This window comes from Gadus macrocephalus, chromosome 19, assembly GCF_031168955.1.
Source record: "Gadus macrocephalus chromosome 19, ASM3116895v1".
NCBI lineage: Eukaryota > Metazoa > Chordata > Actinopteri > Gadiformes > Gadidae > Gadus > Gadus macrocephalus.
Window position 1 is genome coordinate 4,056,632 of NC_082400.1, and position 21,638 is coordinate 4,078,269.

Here is a 21,638-nt window from a genome sequence, read left to right on the forward strand (position 1 = left end):
CACGTTACGCCCAAAACACACCTACGGATAATTAGGCTACTTCAGACCAACCCTTTTTAGGATTGCGCCGGGCGCAAGAGTCATTTTTTGAGCCGGTAAAATAGCGACATCGCCATAGAACCGCCCACAAAGCTACTTGCGCTTAGCGCTTCTCACTTGCGTTTCAGACCGTTAAAATGGGGCCCAACATGACATAATGACATTCCCTAAAACACAGAACAAAACAACACTACAGTAGGATAGCTATGCACACCACATCATGGACATGAATTGTTGTATTTTCTCGCAGTCACATGCAAGTTCCTGAAATGGGTGTTGGTGTGAAGAATCACTTTAATATAAAAAGGAGAGAGAGTGTGTATGTGTCATTGTGTGTATTATATGTTTACCATTGCGTTGTTGTGTATAAGGGAGTGGAGAAGGTAATTGTGTTGGTGTATGTCAGTGATTGTGTGTTGTGTTGATCCAGTGTGATGTGTGTGTGTGTGTGTGTGTGTGTGTGTGTGTGTGTGTGTGTGTGTGTGTGTGTAACCCAGACGGAACACATTAGTTGGTCTTACTCCAACATATTCAGGGGTAAGCAGTTTTATTCACATTATTTGTATGTCCGCGCTTTTGTTGATGTCACTGAGACAGAGAGAGAGAGAGAGAGAGAGAGAGAGAGAGAGAGAGAGAGAGAGAGAGAGAGAGAGAGAGAGAGAGAGAGAGAGAGAGAGAGAGAGAGAGAGAGAGAGAGTATATAAGGACAAAGAGAATGACACAGAGAGAGAATGACACAGAAATCCGCAAGGTTGGAATGAGGATATGACTTGAGAAGCCAGAAAAGAAATACATGGAAAGATAGTGAGAGGGACAGAGAGAGATAGAGGAAGAGAGTATAATTAAGGACAAATAACAGCGCAGAGAGAGAGTGGAAGGGAGGAGAGGGGAGCAGGAGTAGAGATTAGGAGGAAAGGAAGGAGAATAAATAGGACGTATGTTTCTCATGTCAGCATGCACTTTGAATTGTGAGTTGAGAAAAAGAAAGAGAGAGAGAATGACAAAGAATTTGAGGAAGTGAAAGAAATGGGAATTAGCAGGAGCAGAGATAGTACAGGAATGAGGAGGATGAGGAAGAGGAGGGGGGGACATCCATAGAGTTAAAAAATGCATGAAGCTGGAAACAGACTGCATGCTGGGTACCAGGAACCCCTGTGCTTAGGTCAACACACAACAACACACTGATCCCCCCCTACTTCTGGCTAGTCATGGTGGATATACGACAAGTTGTTTTTTCCTTCACGTTGTGATGACGAGGTGTAAACCAGAACCAGGTTCTTAACCCCTCTATACAGGGTATCCCATAGCAACATAGCAGCACGTATAGGGACACAGAGACATACATCAGGAAACCATTGATCTGCTGGTTTCAACTGGTTGAGTTCACCAGGGATAACTGGTTGAGTTCACCAGGGATAACTGATTGAGTTCACCAAGGTTTAACTGTTTGAGTTCACCAAGGTTCCAACAGTTTGAGCTCACCAGAACTTAAAGTGAGTCTAAATGGTTCTCTCTCCAGCAGCCTTACAGGACTGTTACGTAAGCTGCTTGTTCTAGGATGAACGAGGTGCCTCTTCTCTGTGTGCGCGTGGTGTGGGTGCGTGCGTGCGTGCGTGCGTGCGTGCGTGCGTGCGTGCGTGCGTGCGGTGTACTAGATTTAGTTGATGACTATTGAAAATGACAGAAGAGGAAAACTCAGTCTCCTGTCTCACTGCTTTATTGGTGATGTCACCACACCCTGTCTCACTGCTCTATTGATGTCACAACAGTCTGTCTCACTGCTTTATTGGTGAAGTCACCACACCCTGTGTCGCTGCTCTATTGATGTCACAACAGTCTGTCTCACTGCTTTATTGGTGAGGTCACCACACCCTGTCTCACTGCTCTATTGATGTCACAACAGTCTGTCTCACTGCTTTATTGGTGAGGTCACCACACCCTGTCTCACTGCTCTATTGATGTCACAACAGTCTGTCTCACTGCTTTATTGGTGAGGTCACCACACCCTGTCTCACTGCTCTATTGAAGCCACCCCATCCTGTCTCACTGCTGTATCGGTGATGTGACCATTTCATAATGTTCCATCAGTGAGAGACCGAATATAAACATTTAGAATTGCATTTTATTCTTGACTTCAAGAGAAATACAATGAAAACATATTCAATCAATCAATAAATCTAATAATAATTATCACTTGGTATATTATCCATTGTGCTCTTCATTCACAATTAATTAGTGTTATCATTATCATTGTGGCATTGTTTTCTATTTACTGAAACTTTTATATTAAGTTGTTTCTTGTATGCTTTGGCGATGCAGAAATGAGCAGGTCAGAAGTAGAGAGAGAAGCATTGTGACGGTACAATTCTTCCTTGGTTACAATTTAACGCGATTTCATCGCGTCTTTTCATTTTCTCATCTTTTACTTTTCTATCTCCATCACTAGGCAACTAGGGTCCTCTCTTCTGCCTCTCCCTCCCCTTCCCCTTCCTCCCGCCATCCCTCTCTCTCTTCATTAACCCTCCTTGTTCTCTCTCTCTCTCTCTCTCTCTCTCTCTCTCTCTCTCTCTCTCTCTCTCTCTCCTCTCTCTCTCTCTCTCTCTCTCTCTCTCTCTCTCTCTCTCTCTCTCTCTCTCTCTCTCTCTCTCTCCTCTCTCTCTCTCTCTCTCTCTCTCTCTCTCATAATTGGAATAAAACAGCTTACCCGTGACCGTGTCACCCCCTCACCACAGTTTTTGACGGCTTCTACGGAGAGCAGCGTAGTAAAACCACAGCCTTCTACGCGTGGTCACTGGGAGCCGCCCAGTACAACAACAAGCATTCATTTGGGATTTCAGAATCCAGTAATCCTATCCAAATGTTTTAAAGTGTGACACTTATTGATGTTATCATTAATGTATAATACATAGATTGTTTCTAAAATGTATATCAATAAAAAATCATAATAAAACCGAGAGCCCAATCAAGTAATTTACATCCAAGCAATAACACCCACCCAGCACACAACCAACGCACACGTACCACCACACACGCACACACCAGCGCACATACCCACATGCATACACACACAAACAGAAGCACACGCACATGCACCCACATTTAGCCACACGCACATGCACGCACACCCGCACACAGATATGCACACACATGCACACGATGGATAAATAATAAATGTCAACGTTATTCTTGCTTCATAGCTCCCGTCCATGATATTTATTTCATAAAATATATATCTGCTTTGATATCTTTTGATTTTAAATCAAAGCGAGCTGGACTTGAGGGAAGACGTAAAAGTTAATGTAAACTTGTAAGCAGCTTGTTATGAAAACGAGCAACCAATATCCCTTCTGCAACAAGACAATGATATACAAAATGAATGAATGTCATGATTGCGATTCCCCTTTGAAGTATTCTAATTTCTTGATTGTTGGCAGAGACAAGATAAATCAGAAAGGTAATGTTGAATGTAAAAGGACATTCACGCTTTGAAGGCCTTAACAGTCTTCAAGCAAATCATGCCCAAGTACTGAGACGTCAAAGCCTGATAAAATAAAAAGGAAAGAAAGAAATAAAAAACATCACCCTACTTGATGAGTATCACTCTAGCTAGAGCTGTCGTTTATCACTCGAGTTAGAGTTGATCACTCTAGTTGGAGCTGTTGTTTATCACTCTAGTTAGTGCTGTCGTTTATCACTCTAGTTAGAGCTGTCATTTATCACGTTAGAGTTTATCACTCTAGTTAGAGCTGTTGTTTGTTCCTCTAGTTAGTTTATCACTCTAGTTAGAACTGACTTTTATCACGCTAGTTAGAGCTGTCGTTTATCACTCTAGTTAGAGTTGATCACTCCTGCTGGAGCTGTCGTTTATCACTCTAGTTAGTGCCGTCGTTTATCACTCTAGTTAGCTTATCACTCTAGTTAGAGCTGTCGTTTATCACTCTAGTTAGAGCTGTAGTTTATCACGTTAGTATTTATCACTCTAGTTAGAGCTTTTGTTTATCACTCTAGTTAGGTTATCACTCTAGTTGGAGCGGACGATTATCACTCTAGTTAGAGCTGTCGTTTATCACTCTAGTTAGAGTTGATCACTCTAGTTAGAGCTGTCGTTTATCCCTCTAGTTAGTTCATCACTCTAGTTAGAGCTGTCATTTATCACTCTATCTAGAGTTTATAACTCTAGTTAGAGCTGTCTTTTATCACTCTAGTTAGAGTTTTTCACTCTAGTGCTGTCGTTTATCACTCTAGTTGGAGCTGTCCTTAATCAGTCTAGTTAGAGCTGACGTTATTCACTCTAGTTAGAGTCGTCGTTATATAGCTCTAGTTAGATTATTAGTTATATAGATCTAGTTAAATAACTACAGTGGGAGATCCAGGTTGAGCTCTAGGTATAAAGCTCTACTTAGAGCTCTAGCTATACAAATTATAACTCAAGCTTGAGCTATAGTTATATGGATTTAGTTAGAGCCATACACATAGTTCAAGTTTAATTTCTAGATAGATGGAGCTTTAGATATATATGTCCAGCTCTAGTCCCATCTAAAGGACCACAATAGAAACAAGCCTTTGGGCTTTATTGTGTTTTTTAATCCTTTTGAACACTTCTGTTAATTGTTGTTCAATAAAGTTTTCATTCAATCAAAAGTCTTATATTTCTAGTTAAATAGCTCTTGTTATATAGCTTTTGTTGGAGCTCTAGTTATATAGCTCTTGTTGGAGCTCTAGATATATAGCTCTAGGTATATCTTGTTGGAGCTCTAGTAATCTAGCTCTAGGTATATATTGTTGGAGCTCTAGTTATCTAGCTCTAGGTAGATCTAGTTTGAGCTCTAGTTATATAGCTCTTGGTATATCTTGTTGGAGCTCTAGTTATCTAGCTCTAGGTAGATCTAGTTTGAGCTCTAGTTATATAGCTCTTGGTATATCTTGTTGGAGCTCTAGTTATCTAGCTCTAGGTAGATCTAGTTTGAGCTCTAGTTATATAGCTCTATATATATTGTTGGAGCTCTAGTTACCTAGCTCTAGGTATATCTTGTTTGAACTCTAGTTATCTAGCTCTAGGTGTATCTTGTTTGAGCTCTAGTTATCTAGCTCTAGGTTGATCTTGTCGGAGCTCTAATTAGCCTGCTCTAGGTAGATCTTGTTGGGGCTCTAGTTATCTAGCTATAGCTATAGTTCTAGTTATTCTGCTCTAGGCAGATCTTGTTGGAGCTCTAGGTATCTAGCTCTAGATAGATCTTGTTGGAGCTCTAGTTATCCAGCTCTAGGTAGCGCTCTTGTTCTCTAGCTCTAGCTGGAGCTATATTTAGTAGCAGCAGGGCAGCAGTATAATGAGCAGTGTAGAACAGTCTGAGATAGAAAGCTGATTTCATTAAGAGATCAAAAAGCACTGACCTGTCTGAATAAATTGACACGGATAAGGTTTAACTCTCCTCTCGCTCTCTAACCTCTTCCCCACCTCTTTATCTCTCCTCCACCTCTTTATCTCTTCTTTAGCTCTATGTTCTCTTATATAGCTCTATGTCCTCTTCTGTAGCTTGTCCTCTTCTGTAGATCTGTCCTCTTCACTTCCTCCTAATCCTCTTCTCTAGCTAGCGCTCTCTTTAATCACATCTGCTCTATTTTCTCCACCTCTCTCCTATCTTACTCTCTTTTTCTACCTCTCGCTTGTCTATCGCTCACTTCTATACCTCTCCCACTCTCCTCTAAATCTGTTTCTCTTCTCTCTCTATCCCTCTCTTTATGCCCTCATACGTCTCTTGAGTATAAGTTCTAATGCCTACCTAGTCTGTATTTCTCTAACAGACGTTTTGCATCTCATGCTGTTCAATTGTACTTCTAATTATCTCCCTCTCTCTTCTCTAGTGTCTCTCGCTCTCATTCCCTTACTGTCTCTCCAACGATCTGTCAGTTACCCTCTTAATCACACCAAGCTGTAAAAGGGGACCCAACTACTGGGCCAGGGGGGTGATGTATAGGCAATCTACACACACGTCAATACAAGAACTATGAATATTAGATCATATTAACAACAAACTTCAATGCACTGCATACATAATGAGCAGCAGTATAGTAGATATTATACTATAATAATATAGTATATAGACCGGTCTATTGTCGTTATGAATCGGGTCAATGTGAAGATTGGCAAACAATAGTGTTCAATTTCCTTTGTGCTACCTAATAATACTACATTGTATTGGCGTTAGAACCGATTCCCTGTAAATACGACTTGTTCATTTGACGCTTTATTAACACCGAGGCCATACATAAGCCCGCCCGCCAGGGGGTAACTATCCCCGTTAACCCTCCTAATGCAGACCCCCAGGACCCCGGGACACCCCTCACCCTGAAGACTCTCAGGGCCCCGTGACACCCCTCACCCTGTATACCCCCAGGACCACGTGAAACCCCTCCCCTGCCGTCAGGACACCCCTCACCTGCCAACAGGACACCCCTCACCTGCCGTCAGGGGCAGACGAGACGTCCACAACATGAGTGTTGCAGGCAGCACAGCTCCTGGTCTTTGGTTTGATGTGGACGCTGAGCTCGCATCGATAGAAAATAACAATCTGATCTTGTGACGTAAACAGAGTTCTAAGTTTTCCAGGTTGCAAAGTTGCGGCATTTCTCATTTGAAACCGCACGAATTGTGTGCCCATACAAAATCGTGCAGTTACAAACGTACACACATCATGACCAAAAGTCGTTTGCATGAAAATGCGTTTCGGCAGCAAACTGAAACGCCTCTCATGCAAACGAGTTTCTCTGCAGACAGTTCTCCCGTCTCTCCTGCCTCGTCTCTCGTCTGGAAACACGCAGTCCACGGACCTATGACTCATACCCCCGCGTTACACAGACACACACGCACACACGCACAGACGCACAAACGCGCGCGCACACACACACACACACACACACACACACACACACACACACACACACACACACACACACACACACACACACACACACACACACACACACACACACACACACACACACACACACACACACACACACACACACACAGCCAACACGTCCTGATAAGACGGCATAAGAGCGGGTTTTGTACTCACGTCAACGGTGATAAAGCGAGCTCAGATGCGGTCAGCAGCGGTGTGGTCCAGGCTCTCCCGTTCGTCTCCTCCCGAACCGAGAACCCAGTGCATCTTCACCGTCTTGGCCGCTCGGTGAAACCCAGGATGATCCAACCTCGCCCAACAAACGCTTCAAAAGCTGACTAAATGTCCAGGAAGGCGGAGGAGGTTGTATGTCAGGGAACGGCGGCGTAGACCTCGGAGAAGCAGGTGGAGCTGGTGGCTATCGCTTCCTTTAGGGTGGAGGTTTGACACTTGTGTGTTTCTCCAGTCAGTCAGCCGTGAACGGATGCCTGCTGCCTCCAGGTCCTAGCGCCGGACTTGTTATTCCTTCCAACTTTTAGCTGTCCCCAGTGCGTCCAACAGGTGGATGGATGTGTGTGTGTGTGTGTGTGTGTGTGTGTGTGTGTGTGTGTGTGTGTGTGTGTGTGTGTGTGTGTGTGTGTGTGTGTGTGTGTGTGTGTGTGTGTGTGTGTGTGTGTGTGTGTGTGTGTGTGTGTGTGTGTGTGTGTGTGTGTGTGTGTGTGTGTGTGTGTGTGTGTGTGTGCTAAACGAGTTATTTTACCTATAAATAAATTGTTTCAAATCGTTAATCTATCCTTATTTAATTTATTGTCTTAATAATGTGTTGTGGCCTATTTTCCATCTTTTTACTTATATTTCTATTTTGGATTTGTTGACTAGAAAACAGTGGTAAGACCAGTCGGTATGTAAATTATAAAATATGTAAATGATACAACAAAGAAAGGAATAAGAAATGTAAGTGGTTTAAATCATTGTTTATTGACCAATAAATATATTGCTTTAAAGTCTAATATCTTCCTTAGCATTGTCCACTAGCCTGTGCTTCTTGTTCTTCTCACCAACAAATATAGTCAGCCTGAATTACACCTTCAATATGCGCCTTCATTTGAATCTTTTACTATAATATATATATATATACATATATGTGTGTATAGGATGTATTTTTCCTGCATATATTATATGTCCTTATACTTTCTTCTGTGAGTGAGGGTTAGGCTTTAAAAAACATTTAAAGCACATGAATAAAACAGAGACAGTACCAGATATATGGGTGTGTGATGTGTGGTTACATAGGGGAGAGATTGCAGCAGTGAAGATGCTTTACATCAGCACAGGAAATAAACACAATGGTTTGGAGAAGGAGAGAAGGAGAAGGGAGAGGGAGAAAAGGAGAGGGGGGAGAAGGAGAGGGGGAGGGAAGGGAGAGAGGAGGAGAGGGGGAGGAGTAGGGGGGGAGGAAGGAGATGGGGGAGAAGGAGAGGGGAAGAGATGGGAGGAGAAGATGGAGAGCTGGAGAGAAGAGAGAGAAGGAGAAGATGAAGACAGCAAAATCTCGTGAATATTTAATATTTTGTAATGAGTCATTAGGTTTTACAGCCAGGAGGAAACCAAACCACAATGAGAGCAGAAAGCCTCCCATAGATCATAAATGACATCACTAACATCCCACCAATCACACAAGAGCATGGGACTGCACTCTGACCCAAACCTCTGTTTTCTCTGAATGTGTGCTCTCAGTGCAATTCAATAACATACCAAGAACCATCTCAGCCTTTTACCATCTCTAGTGTGTGTGTGTGTGTGTGTGTGTGTGTGTGTGTGTGTGTGTGTGTGTGTGTGTGTGTGTGTGTGTGTGTGTGTGTTCGCGCGTGTGTCCATGCGTGTGTGTCTCTCCAAGTATAATCCACTATTATGTTTTATATCTCCACGGAAACAGTTTGCTAGAAACTGTTTAACTTTGATCTGCACTACGTCTGTACACAGAGAGAGAGAACACAGGTTCTGCACATATTTTCTCGACACACAAAAGCTGATTACTAGAGGTGACAGGTTTGTCACTATGACAACGGAGACTGTGGGATAATCAGTCATTAATAGTGTGATTGATAGGTTGTGTAAAGGGAAATTATATTTTCACATTCATTTTCTCTTAGTGGCATGTGTTGCTATGTGCCTGTTTTCGTGACCCCTTGAGGGGATGTGTTAAAAAGCTGTAACTGAACCCCTCGTGGAAGGGAGAGCCCAGGGTCCCAACTGACAGGACACGGCCACAACCCCGTATGACATCCTGAGGAGGTTCATCAATAGATTACCACCTAGTTAACCAATAGTTTAGTCTAATTGGGGGCCACAGTTTCTCTCAGCATCATGAATTGCTTGCTTCTGCCGACGCATCAGACTTCTTCTTGCAGACCTCTCGGAGGTAGGCAGGGTGATTTCCAATTTGGGGATTTCTCCTTGTGGAGATCTTGAAGAGACGCAGGGGGAACTCCCATCTGAGCCTCGGATTATTGTATGCTTGTTGTATGATTATTGTATGTTATTGTAATTTTATTACTGAAATGTATGACCCAAATTATTTTAAGTTCGGATGACTCTTTAATCTGCACAGTTCAGCGGTGAGACGGTAGCAAGCAGCTGCTATAGGAGTGTGCACAAAACAAGAACAAAGTTCAAGGCATAAACCCACAGAGGGCAGGATTTAATGGAAAATACTTTATCCTTTCACAGGACATTCTCCCCCCCCCCAAACTAAGCACTCTCCTAAATACAATTTGACCCGCCCCATTCTTAATCATTAAGGGGAGCCTTAAAGTATTCAGAACATACTTCACCTAAGCTCCTAAGTCCCGTTGTTATAACGCTTGTGCATTATATAAGTGACTAATAAACATTCCGAAGCATCTTAATCTAACAGGGGCCCCTCTCCCTTCAGCCCCACTTGGTACGGCCCGATGAGGTCTGACCAGGCATACATGTGCAGGGTAAACCTGTGAGGGGCACAATGGAGCCTCCTCGGGTTAACCAGTGAAGAGGCTCCATGGAGACTCCTCACAGGTTAACCTGTGAGGAGGACCATGGAGACTCCTTAGGTTAATCAGTGAGGAGGCTTCATGGAGACTCCTCACAGGTTAACCTGTGAGGAGGACCATGGAGACTCCTTAGGTTAATCAGTGAGGAGGCTCCATGGATACTACTCACTGGTTAACCTGTGAGGAGGACCATGGAGACTCGGTTAACCAGTGAGGAGGCTCCATGGAGACTTCTCACAGGTAGATTTAAAGTAATCGTTACCTCTTTGAGTAGCACAAGTGCAAATATTGTCTTTTTTTCTCAGATATTAATTTATTACTTATATTAATTGAATTTGTCTGAGTTCAGTGTCATTAAGTCACTAAGGAGCAGGCAGGGGGGCATAGTGCTCCAGCAGGCCTAGAGGTAGACTGTGGACATTGGGCGTCTAGTACAGACCTTCAGCTGAGACGCCAGACCCTACCACCACTTCTGCATGTTTCAAATTAGTTGCTTTATCTTTTCAGAGACATTTAGGAGGAAATAGGATGATGGCCTCATAGGTTAGAGAATTCCAGAACCGTGTCTGAAATGAATCACTTCGGTCCTGATTGTGTGTGTGTGTGTGTGTGTGTGTGTGTGTGTGTGTGTGTGTGTGTGTGTGTCTATGAAAACAGACTGACCATATCTCATCATTGTCAACATAAATTAAGTTTAACTTTTATAAAAAAAGCATTACAAAATTGTACCCAGTGGGAATCTTCCTTAAAATATTTTATTAAAGTCCCCCAATTATAAATAAAGTTTTCCCGAACATACCAATGGCCAAGGTGTTAAATGAAGCAAGAAACGACATGAACGATTTTCATCACACCCGGAGGAACGTGTTCTGCAGGTTAGCCAGCATCGCTACACAGTCCGAAGCTTGGAGCAGACACACCCGCAGGACAGACATCATTTACGGCTCCAACAGTTTAATGTTCAATCGCAGTGGAAAGCAGGTTTGAAACAGGTCATTAGAAATCATTAAAATCCTCTGCTTGTCAGAGGCGGAAGATGCCTACATGTTGGCCAGCTCAGATACTAATACTAAATACTGTTAGTTCTATATAGACCTATGTGTTGCCCAGCTCTATATAACTGACAGAAAATAGAAGATAGTCTATTGTTACTGCTATATAGAGGCACAGCTTATTATATTAACCAATACTTCTTATCATTGTGTTTGGGCTATATAGCTATAAATTGGCAAGCTTTATATCCAACAGTAGTGTATTGTCACTTATATATGGCTATATGTTTGACAGCTCTATATAGAACAGACAGAACTGGTACTATTGGTTCTAAAGAACTACATGTTGGGCAGCTCTATATAGAGGTGACAGTATTTATATTTGTAGTTCTAGAGCTATTGGTTGTGCCGCTCTATAACAGACATTATTTATGCTGTTAGTTCTAGAGCTATATGTTGTACAGCTCTATATATAACTGACAGTATTGATACTGTTAGTTCTATGGAGCTACATGTTTTGCAGCTCCATATAGAACAGACAGTATTAAATGCGTACAGTGTGTATAGAGCTTCATGTCTGTGAGCTCGGTGCATACTGAGTTCTATAGAGCTACATGCTGGCCAGCTCTAGCTGCAGCCTCTCCTTCTCCAGCTGCAGGTCGGCGATGTTCTGCTGGTTCTGGTCAAGCCGGTCCTCCAGCCACTGCAGCAGGGGCCCGCTGACGGCGGACATCTGGCTGCACAGGTTCTTGGTGAACACGGAGCCGTTGTGGATCTTCGTGATGGGGTCCAGGTGGCTCAGACTGTGGATCTTCCTGTACGTGTCCTGTTCCTCCTGGCACAGGATCCGCGGCAACTCCACGGCAGACTCTAGACACGCCTTGCCCACCGAGTCCCGGGGCACGACGTGCACCGGGACCTCCACCCGCTCGTACTCCGCGCCCTTCTGCGCCTGCGTGGACTGGAAGCAGGTGAAGAGGACGCGGCCCGTCTTGGTGTTCTTGTCCTCGATGAAGCAGGAGAAGATGAGGCCCACGAAGCCCTGGTCCATCATCTGGTACATGGCCTGGGTCCTGACGTCCACGTGAGAGGGCCAGACGGTGATGTGGGGGTGGGAGTGGTACCAGCCCACCACCCGGAGCAGGGGCTTCCCCGTCAGCTCCGCCAGCCGCTCTGCCTCGGTGGAGGCAGCGGACAGCTGCTCCGGGGAGATCTCCACTCTGTCCTTCCTCTTGTCGGAGCGCCGCAGGATGATGACGGAGTGAATGTGGACGATGCGGTCCGTCTCCATCTCGCCGAGACACAGGCCCATCACCTCCTCCTTCTCCGTGCTCAGCGCGTGGTTCATGCACACAAGGAAGGCGTCCGCCTCCAGGTGGACCGCGCTGATGGCCATGCTGACACTCACAGGGACTGACTACTCTGATACTGCACTAAACTGATTGATTATTACGACCAAACTCGGGGTTAAATAGTCGTAAAACAAGCAGGCTGTCTCCTCTTCCCGTTCCGCAAAGGCGTGTCACACCATAATAATTCCGGGACGGAACAAATGCACACAATGAGTTCCTAAAAATAATCAGGGTATAGTTTTGACATATTGGTGTGATTATTGTTTTACTTTTACTCAAATGTTCAAGTTAACTTTATGTAATTTTGTTTCATAGGCCTATTGGGTATTACACTATTGGGCGACCATACATCGTACAATCCTATATTGGAAGCTGCATACAAGTTCATGAAGCTTCCATTCCTCAGTTTCATTTTTCAGTTTGCTACTGCAAACTGAAAAACTCTACTTAGAGTTCCTTCAATATATCTAAATAAAATCAGTCTTGAATTCTAAATTATTTCCATCATAGGCTTGTATTTTGTATGGTCGCCAACTGGTGTAATACCCATTAGTAGGCCAATAAGTGTAACTTGACAGTTTAATTTCTATGAAAGTAATGCAAAATTTAAAACCACAAAAAGCATATAGTATAAGTTAAAAAATAATGACAAATGTCGACAAAGCTATTTTAATGCACATATTTTCAGTAAGTACAACTTATATAATTCAGTTTCACATAGAAGAAATGTTTTTACATTTATTATTCAATTATTTCTGCAAATAGAAACGGTACAGTTAACAAGGATCAGACGTAATGGTTGGGAACCAGAGCAAACAGCCTATAGGACTTCTATCTTGCGCTGTAGAGCGGCAGGACATCACTCACTGCTTTCATTATTGAATGATTTGGTTTATCTGAATGGGAGAGTGTAATTCAAAACAACGCTTGGAGACGGTGTGTATGCGTGTGTGGTGTGATGCATGTGCTCAGTATCACTGAGCAGAGAGCTGCTCCAGAAGGTTCTCTACTCCTTTGTTGTCGGTCATCTTACGGAGTTTAGGCACGATGGCCTCCAACTCCGACCGGACCTCTTCCACCACACTCTGGTCCACACACTTCAGGAGACTACACACACACACACACACACACACAAAGACATACAACTTTAAACCACAGTACTTTACAGTAGGAACACAAGCTTTGAGACGGACCACATGAAGACCATGATGCTGACCTGCAGAGGATCAGGGCCCCTCTGTTGACTGCCACCCAGGTCCCGAGCTGCTCCTCCCCCACCGTGTCCAGGAGGATCCTGCTGAACCGCTCTGAGGCACACACAGACGGCAGCGCACATGATTCACCGTTCATTGAACTGCTTCCCAGCGGCATGTTGAAGCCTCTGCAGGGCTTTTATTGTGAAGGAATGAGAGGTGGTACCTTCTCTACCGAGCTCCGCCAGCGCCTTGTCGTTCTCTATCAGCCACTTCAGGACGATGTGGCCGGCTGGGTGCTCCGCCATGTGGAGCTACAGACACACAACAACAGCAACACGTTACAGACACAACATAACAACACATTACAGAACAACAACACATTAACACACCACAACAACAACACATTACAATATCAATACAGACACACCATATCCTCATGTAAACCTGATGCGCGTGCGTGCGTGCGTGTGTGATGATGCTGAGACCGTGGTCATCGTGTGAGTTTGTACTCGGATGCTATTGCGGTTTGAACGTGCCAACATGTGAAAGGCCGACCCACCTGTTTGTTAATCCCCCCCGGGACCAGCTCCAGGGAGGCGGGCTTTGCCACGGCCTTCATGGCAGGCCGGAGGTCCCCCGCCGCTGACAGCAGGATGTCCCTCACAATGACACTCAGACCCTTGTCCATCACCATGCTGACGGCGTTGTCACGGAGATACTCCAGCAGGGGCGGGGACACCACCTCCAGCAGCTCCTTCTTACGGATCTCTGGTTCCTTTTTACTGAAGACATGAAGAGTATATTTAACACAACTCCTTTTACCAGAAGATTCAAACTATTTAACACAACACATTTTTACTGGAGACACTGAGGAGTATATAAAACACATCTCCTTTGAACTATTTAACACAACTCATTCTTACTGGAGACTTTGAGGAGTATATAAAACATAACTCCAATGAGCTATTTAACACAACTCATTTTTACTGGACCCATTGAGGAGTATATCAAACAAAACTTTTAACGGAAAGATTATGACTATTTAACGCAACTCCTTTTTCACTTGAACAGCAGAGTATATTAAATACAACAAAATGTATTGGAAAGATTGAAAATAATAAAATCTACTCAACACATGATTTAATTCTAATTTCTTATTGAAGCCATTTCATCAAACTCCTTTTACAAGACAAATTTGCAAACATTTCATTGAACACTTCTGACAAGAAACGTTGAAAACATCCACACTCCTTAATTGAACTCCTTTATTGGAAGTATAGAAAAAAATCGAAGTTATTCAACACGTTATTTGCCTTAAAAGATAAACAGAAGATATGCACTTAATGATAACATTGAATCCACCTCCTTCTGCCGAGACATCAAACCCAGAACTAATTTGTCGGTCACCTGTGTGCGTTGCCGTCTCCCTTCTCCAGGAACTTGATGACCTCTGGCAGGATGTGGTCGGGGTCGCGGGGCTTCAGCAGGTACAGCAGGACCTTCTTTCCATACTTATTTTTGATCACCTCGTCCAGAGAGGTCAGCAGCTCCTACAGGGTGGAGAGGAGGAGAGGGCTCTTACTCTGACATCAGAAATGAGTGTGTGGTCGGGGAGGCTGGGAGGCCCCCGTGGGAAGAGGAACACTGTGTGGCCGTCTTACCGCTAAGACGGTTTGTTTGATGAGCTTGGTGTCGTCCACACAGTCGAATATGGCCAGCAGGACCAGATGTCCAAACTCCCCCTGAACAACAGGAACATCATTCATTAATCATATTGAATACATAGCAAATTAAAATATCACCCACGTAAGACCAATTCAATGATCATCGATGCACACATTGTCAAATGTATCAAACCTGGCAGTGGTCTTACCGTAGCGAACTTCACCATGTACGTCTTCATAGTCTTGATGATGACTTTCCTGTCCTGGAACACAGTGGGGAGAAAACACACGTTACCACAGCGACAAGCACGCACCGCTATCAACTGTATTACGTTGCACCGTGTGTGTGTGTGTGTGTGTGTGTGTGTGTGTGTGTGTGTGTGTGTGTGTGTGTGTGTGTGTGTGTGTGTGTGTGTGTGTGTGTGTGTGTGTGTGTGTGTGTGTGTGTGTGTGTGTGTGTGTGTGTGTGTGTGTGTGTGTGTGTGTGTGTGTGTGTGCATGCCTTGGGGGTGCCGTGCCAGAGACAGTGCATGGCCACGCGGGCCCCGTCGTGTGTGTACGCCATGTACACCACGGCCTCTCGGATGGCCTCGATCATCTCCTGCAGAGGGTCAGTCGAAAGGGTTACCACGACAAACCAGGACCACACCAACCAGTCATTATGACTCCTACTAACCAATACTAACGCCCACTAACCAACTCAAGGAACCCACCGTTCTCTGTTTCTCAGGAGCACACAGGAAGTAGTCCAGGAACACCTTGTGGACCAGAGAGTGTTTGATGACCTGTTCCCTGCAACACCACACAGGACACCACGCACACGTTATCAACACACAGGTTACACCACGCACAGTGTCCACACACAGGTTACACCACGCACACGTTATCAACACCACACAGGTTACACCACACACACGTTATCAACACCACACAGGTTACTCCACGCACACGTTGACAACACACAGGTTACACCACGCACAGTGTCCACACACAGGTTACACCACGCACACGTTATCAACACACAGGTTACACCACGCACACAGCTTACACCACCCACACGTTACAAACACACAGGTTACACCACACACACTCCTGCATCACCACCGGTTACACACATTACAAACACACCCCTGCAACACAAACACACGCCTGCAACACCACAGGTTACACCACAAACAGTTACCAACACATACCTGCAACACAACACAGGTTTCACTCCACACACACACACACACACACACACACACACACACACACACACACACACACACACACACACACACACACACACACACACACACACACACACACACACACACACACACACACACACACACACACACACACACACGCCTTACTTCTGTGCCATGGGTGTGAGTGTGGACTTCATCTCATCCAGGATGCGGAGCAGCTTGTCAGGATCGGCCGCAACAACCTTCTCTAGAGTCGGACACTCTGGGGACTAACCACAGCAGGTTAACTAGTTAGTAACTAGTCACTAACACAACCTTCTCTAGAGTCTAACACTCTGGGGACTGACACAGCAGGTTAACTAATTAGTAACTAACACAACCTTCTCTAGGGTCGGACACTCTGGGGACTAACCACAGCAGGTTAACTAGTTAGTCACTAGTAACTAACACAACCTTCACTAGGGTTGGCCACTCTGGGGACTGACCACAGCAGGTTAACTAGTTAGTCACTAGTTAGTCACTAGTAACTAACACAACCTTCTCTAGGGTCAGAGACTATGGGGACTGACCGCAGCAGGTTAACTTGTTAATATCTAGGGATGGGGATCGAAACCCGGTTCAATTTTTTTCAAAACCCAAAAATCATTAACGTTTGGGCTCATCGACCACTATCGAGTCCCGTCGTTCATTATATTATTATTAAAATAATAAAAACGTGTCATATTTCCACCAATTAATAGAAAAGTATCGAAAATGGTATTGATATGATCAAATATCAATGATCCCCATCCCTATTATTAACTAACACAACCTTCTCCAGGGTCAGACACTCTGGTGACTGACAAAGCAGGTTAACTAGTAAGTAACTAACACAACCTTCTCCAGGGTCAGACACTCTGGTGACTGACAAAGCAGGTTAACTAGTAAGTAACTAACACAACCTTCACTAGGGTCGGACACTCCCCATGGGAAGTGAACAGAAGGTGTTGTTACTTATTACTAGTTATCTTGGTAGCTAACTAGTAACAAGCATTGTGTGTGTGCGTGTGTGTGTGTGTACCTTGCTGAGGGTGAAGGTGTTCCCGTACAGCTCCTCTGTCAGCATCAGTCTCTGGGCGAGGACGGCCTTGTCGTTGTAGGCGTACTCGATGATGGCCGACGCCGTTGCGTGGCGAAGCATGGGACGCACGCTTCCTTTGAACGTCTGCATTACCTCGGCAACCAGCTCCTTCTTCCTGTGACGGCAACCAGAACACACCCAGATGACAAGGGGCGGTTCGTGTGTGTCTGTCGCTCCCTTCCACATAACCAGCGTGGGTAGAGTCCTACTAACATAACCAGCGTGGGTAGAGTCCTACTAACATAACCACCGTGGGTACAGTCCTACTAACATAACCACCGTGGGTACAGTCCTACTAACATAACCACCGTGGGTACAGTCCTACTAACATAACCACCGTGGGTACAGTCCTACTAACATAACCACCGTGGGTACAGTCCTACTAACATAACCACCGTGGGTACAGTCCTACTAACATAACCACCGTGGGTACAGTCCTACTAACATAACCACCGTGGGTACAGTCCTACTAACATAACCAGCGTGGGTACAGTCCTACTAACATAACCAGCGTGGGTAGAGTCCTACTAACATAACCAGCGTGGGTACAGTCCTACCAACATAACCAGTGTGGGTACAGTCCTACTAACATAACCAGCGTGGGTACAGTCCTACTAACATAACCAGCGTGGGTACAGTCCTACTAACATAACCAGCGTGGGTACAGTCCTACTAACATAACCAGCGTGGGTACAGTCCTACCAACATAACCAGTGTGGGTACAGTCCTACTAACATAACCAGCGTGGGTATAGTCCTACTAACATAACCAGTGTGGGTACAGTCCTACAAACATAACCAGTGTGGGTACAGTCCTACTAACATAACCAGCGTGGGTACAGTCCTACTAACATAACCAGCGTGGGTAGAGTCCTACTAACATAACCAGCGTGGGTACAGTCCTACTAACATAACCAGTGTGGGTACAGTCCTACAAACATAACCAGTGTGGGTACAGTCCTACTAACATAACCAGCGTGGGTACAGTCCTACTAACATAACCAGTGTGGGTACAGTCCTACTAACATAACCAGTGTGGGTACAGTCCTACCAACATAACCAGCGTGGGTACAGTCCTACTAACATAACCAGTGTGGGTATAGTCCTACTAACATAACCAGCGTGGGTACAGTCCTACTAACATAATCAGTGTGGGTATAGTCCTACCAACATAACCAGTGTGGGTACAGTCCTACTAACATTACTCATGTGTGGACAGCAGTCAGGAGGGTGGAAGAGCTGCGGGGGGGGAACTCACCCGTGCATGAGGAGTCTCTTCACCAGATGTCGGCCATATTTGGACTTACTCAGCACCACCATGTCAGCTGTTAATCAACAACAACATCAAACGTGATTGCATTGGTTAGGTAGCACATCACATATTCACTAAGTAAAGCACCGCCAACCTACTCAGTATGGAAAACCATGCAGACATTGGCCGAAGTCCAACGTTTGTCCCGCCCCCTTTGGTGCGTGACACAGACTGAAACACCCCCACACGCCGTCTGATGAGCCACTTGGGATGCATTAACTTGTTCAAGACTCACTGTTAGGCAGACCAGACCCAATGACAGACACACATGGAGGTAACGGGTGGCAACAGAGGGGAAACAGACATGGAGGAAACCGGCGGCAACAGAAGAGACGGAGACATGGCGGTAACCAGCGACAACAGAGAGGTTAAATTGATTAGTTCTGACCTTTGAGGTCCTCGAAGACTTCCTGTCTCTGCTCATGGTTGGCGAACTGTATGAACGTCTGAATCACTCTGACCGAGTCATGGGCGAACGACATCTACACACACAAACACACACACACACACACATTATAACACCCAGTCGCACACACAATTTAAAACTCTGAGCTTCATGTTTGTCTCTGTTGGTGTGCCTAGAGGTCAGACGTCAGTTGTGAGGGGTCACCTGTTTGATCTTGCCCTGGATCATGCGATAAAGCTCATCCATCAGCTTTGCTTTCTTTTCACTGGTGCAGTCCTTTCTGTACGGACAAACACACACACATTACAAAGTCAGTGTGAGAGTGTGAGTGAGTGAGAGTGTGAGTGAGTGCGAGTGTAAGTGTGAGTACCTCCGCAGTGACTCCCAGATTTGTTTTGCGCGACAGATGATGTCAAAGATGTCCTTCTTCTCCGACTGCTGTCGGTGGTTCTTCAAGTCCTTCTTCTGCACCTTGAAGTCGGCCCAGTCTGTTTTTTCTACACAAAGCATATATAGCCATTAGGGGTGGACCGGTTCACAAAATGTAGGCTTCAGATCATTTCAGGGTTTCCGGTAAGTCCTACAGCCGTATTTTAAAATAGGGCTGTAGCCACGAAGACAGGGTACTCTCCAAACAATGTGATAGTCACCATGTAACAATTATAAGGCTGTAACAACGAAGACATTTCATTTTATCTCACACAGATACTAGATAAAATTGTATATTTAGGCACACACACACACACACACACACACACACACACACACACACACACACACACACACACACACACACACACACACACACACACACACACACACACACACACACACACACCTACCTCCATCTGCTGTCATTTTCATCTTCTTCTGAACTCCTTGTCCATGTCCGCCTTCAATAAACACAATTACTCTCTTTTAACCTAGTACAGTTACTTTTCATAAAACCCATTAACATATTAATGTAAACACAACTATTACTAACAATTTCACATCAATAATCGCTACTGATACTAATTACTACTTGCTCATCCAGCTGTTCTCATGCCATCCTAACATCCAGCTGTATATTCTTATTGGATAGGAATGGGAAGAAATAGAGGCATTTCGGGGAAATCGATGTGAATTGATATGAGGATAGCCATCAAAATCCCAATAAGTCAGTCAGACAGATGCTGCAAAACACACCCCACTGGTCAAGTGTTAATACGTAGATTCAGCAGCCCCTAGACAAACTGCTTCTGTGAGACAAAAGAACTCCTACCATCGTCTTCTGGCATCTTCCTCTTCTGAAAGCTGTGACCTTCTTGTTTCGTGAATCCAAACTTCTTCTTCCCCCCATCATCTTTCTTCTGTGTGTTGTCGTATGGTTTGAACTGCTTTTTAAAGCCGGGTTTGCTGCCGGGCTTCCCTCCAAATTTGGTCCCCATGGAATCTAAACAAAGAATGACACCACTTGTAAATTAAGAGCTTACATGGTTATTATCATATCATGGATATTCTCTATAGGCTGTTAATGAGGTTATTGATAATTAATGAAAGATTTTCTCTCCTAAGCCAAAGTTTCCCCTCAAGGAAGAGGTGCGATGATTGTCTATCATACCATTACATATGAAGTTAGAGTTGTTATTAAGTTAGGTCTTCATTACGATGCTAGATTATCATATCAAGTTAGTGTTGTCATTATATGTCTTTAACGATGATCATTTATAATTTACTCATTAAGTGATTGTTATTAGTATGATGGGCCTTTATTAAGAGGTCGTTATGAAATCAGAGTTGATCTTACGTCCATAGTGAGCAGCATGATAGACAGAGAGAATCAATGATCAGTTATATCTATCTATAATATGTATATTTATATCTCACCTTTCCCTTTGAACTTCCTGTCGAACTTCTTTCCCCGGTTGGGTGAAAATGTCTTTTTGGTTTTTGTTTCCATGTTATCGTTTCTTTGGCGCAATAACAAACCAGGCCGACAGACGGAGAGACAGACAGACCAGATAAACAGGGGTAGTATAAGTTAACAAGCTCAGAGTTAAATCAAAGTAATGCTTCTAACGTTTCTAAAAGCCAAATGGCATAATAAGTGATCTTCATGTGAAGCTACAACACGTATGTAAGCATTACTAGTACATAACGCTTCAATGGCAAGGAGGTTATTAAATACGGGTATCGGTGAAGACCGAAGATAAGTTACCCACACAATTTAAACGTTTTTTTACGAAGTTAACACGTTACAAATATAAACACGTTTACCTCAGAGCTTCCCATGCGTCCTGAAACAACCTCGATTTACGGCAGTTACAACAGCCAATCACATCACTGCGGGCTGTCGTAAAATGTTTTGCGACAACGTCGTGGGGCAGTTTTAGTACAGCTGATTTCATTTGTGTGGTTTGCTTTTTTGTAAGACGCATGTTATTTATTG

At 44.4% G+C, this 21,638-nt stretch overlaps 3 protein-coding genes across 4 annotated transcripts in view; all 3 read right to left on the minus strand.

Annotated features, from left to right (window-relative positions):
- rab27b (RAB27B, member RAS oncogene family) overlaps positions 1-7,433 on the minus strand; it is a 20,193-nt gene extending 12,760 nt beyond the window's left edge. Inside the window, exon 1 of the mRNA XM_060038990.1 lies at positions 7,116-7,433. The gene's annotated coding sequence lies outside the window, so the exon portion shown is untranslated. The remainder of the gene's footprint in view (positions 1-7,115) is intronic.
- A 3,277-nt stretch (positions 7,434-10,710) lies between these two features.
- brcc3 (BRCA1/BRCA2-containing complex, subunit 3) lies at positions 10,711-12,522 on the minus strand. Its single transcript, XM_060038985.1, has one exon. The coding sequence runs from the start codon at positions 12,359-12,361 to the stop codon at positions 11,576-11,578; it is 786 nt and encodes a 261-aa protein (XP_059894968.1). The 5' UTR covers positions 12,362-12,522; the 3' UTR covers positions 10,711-11,575.
- A 450-nt stretch (positions 12,523-12,972) lies between these two features.
- On the minus strand, positions 12,973-21,554 carry pum3 (pumilio RNA-binding family member 3). Of its 2 annotated transcripts, none has more exons than XM_060038955.1 (19): positions 21,467-21,554; positions 21,077-21,159; positions 20,472-20,642; positions 20,040-20,100; positions 19,578-19,695; positions 19,412-19,487; positions 19,190-19,283; positions 18,748-18,814; positions 17,431-17,605; positions 16,536-16,639; positions 15,891-15,969; positions 15,680-15,778; positions 15,387-15,440; positions 15,175-15,255; positions 14,921-15,063; positions 14,073-14,295; positions 13,737-13,824; positions 13,534-13,624; positions 12,973-13,424 (listed from the first exon to the last, which is right to left on the minus strand). In XM_060038955.1, exons 4-19 carry the CDS (start codon positions 20,053-20,055, stop codon positions 13,292-13,294), a joined length of 1,641 nt encoding a protein of 546 aa, XP_059894938.1. In that variant the 5' UTR covers positions 20,056-20,100; positions 20,472-20,642; positions 21,077-21,159; positions 21,467-21,554; the 3' UTR covers positions 12,973-13,291. The 2 variants fall into 2 exon arrangements, with proteins under 2 accessions (XP_059894938.1, XP_059894937.1); XM_060038954.1 differs by having other exon boundaries at positions 19,578-19,704; positions 20,050-20,100; positions 21,467-21,553.
- Between the last annotated feature and the right edge of the window lie 84 nt (positions 21,555-21,638).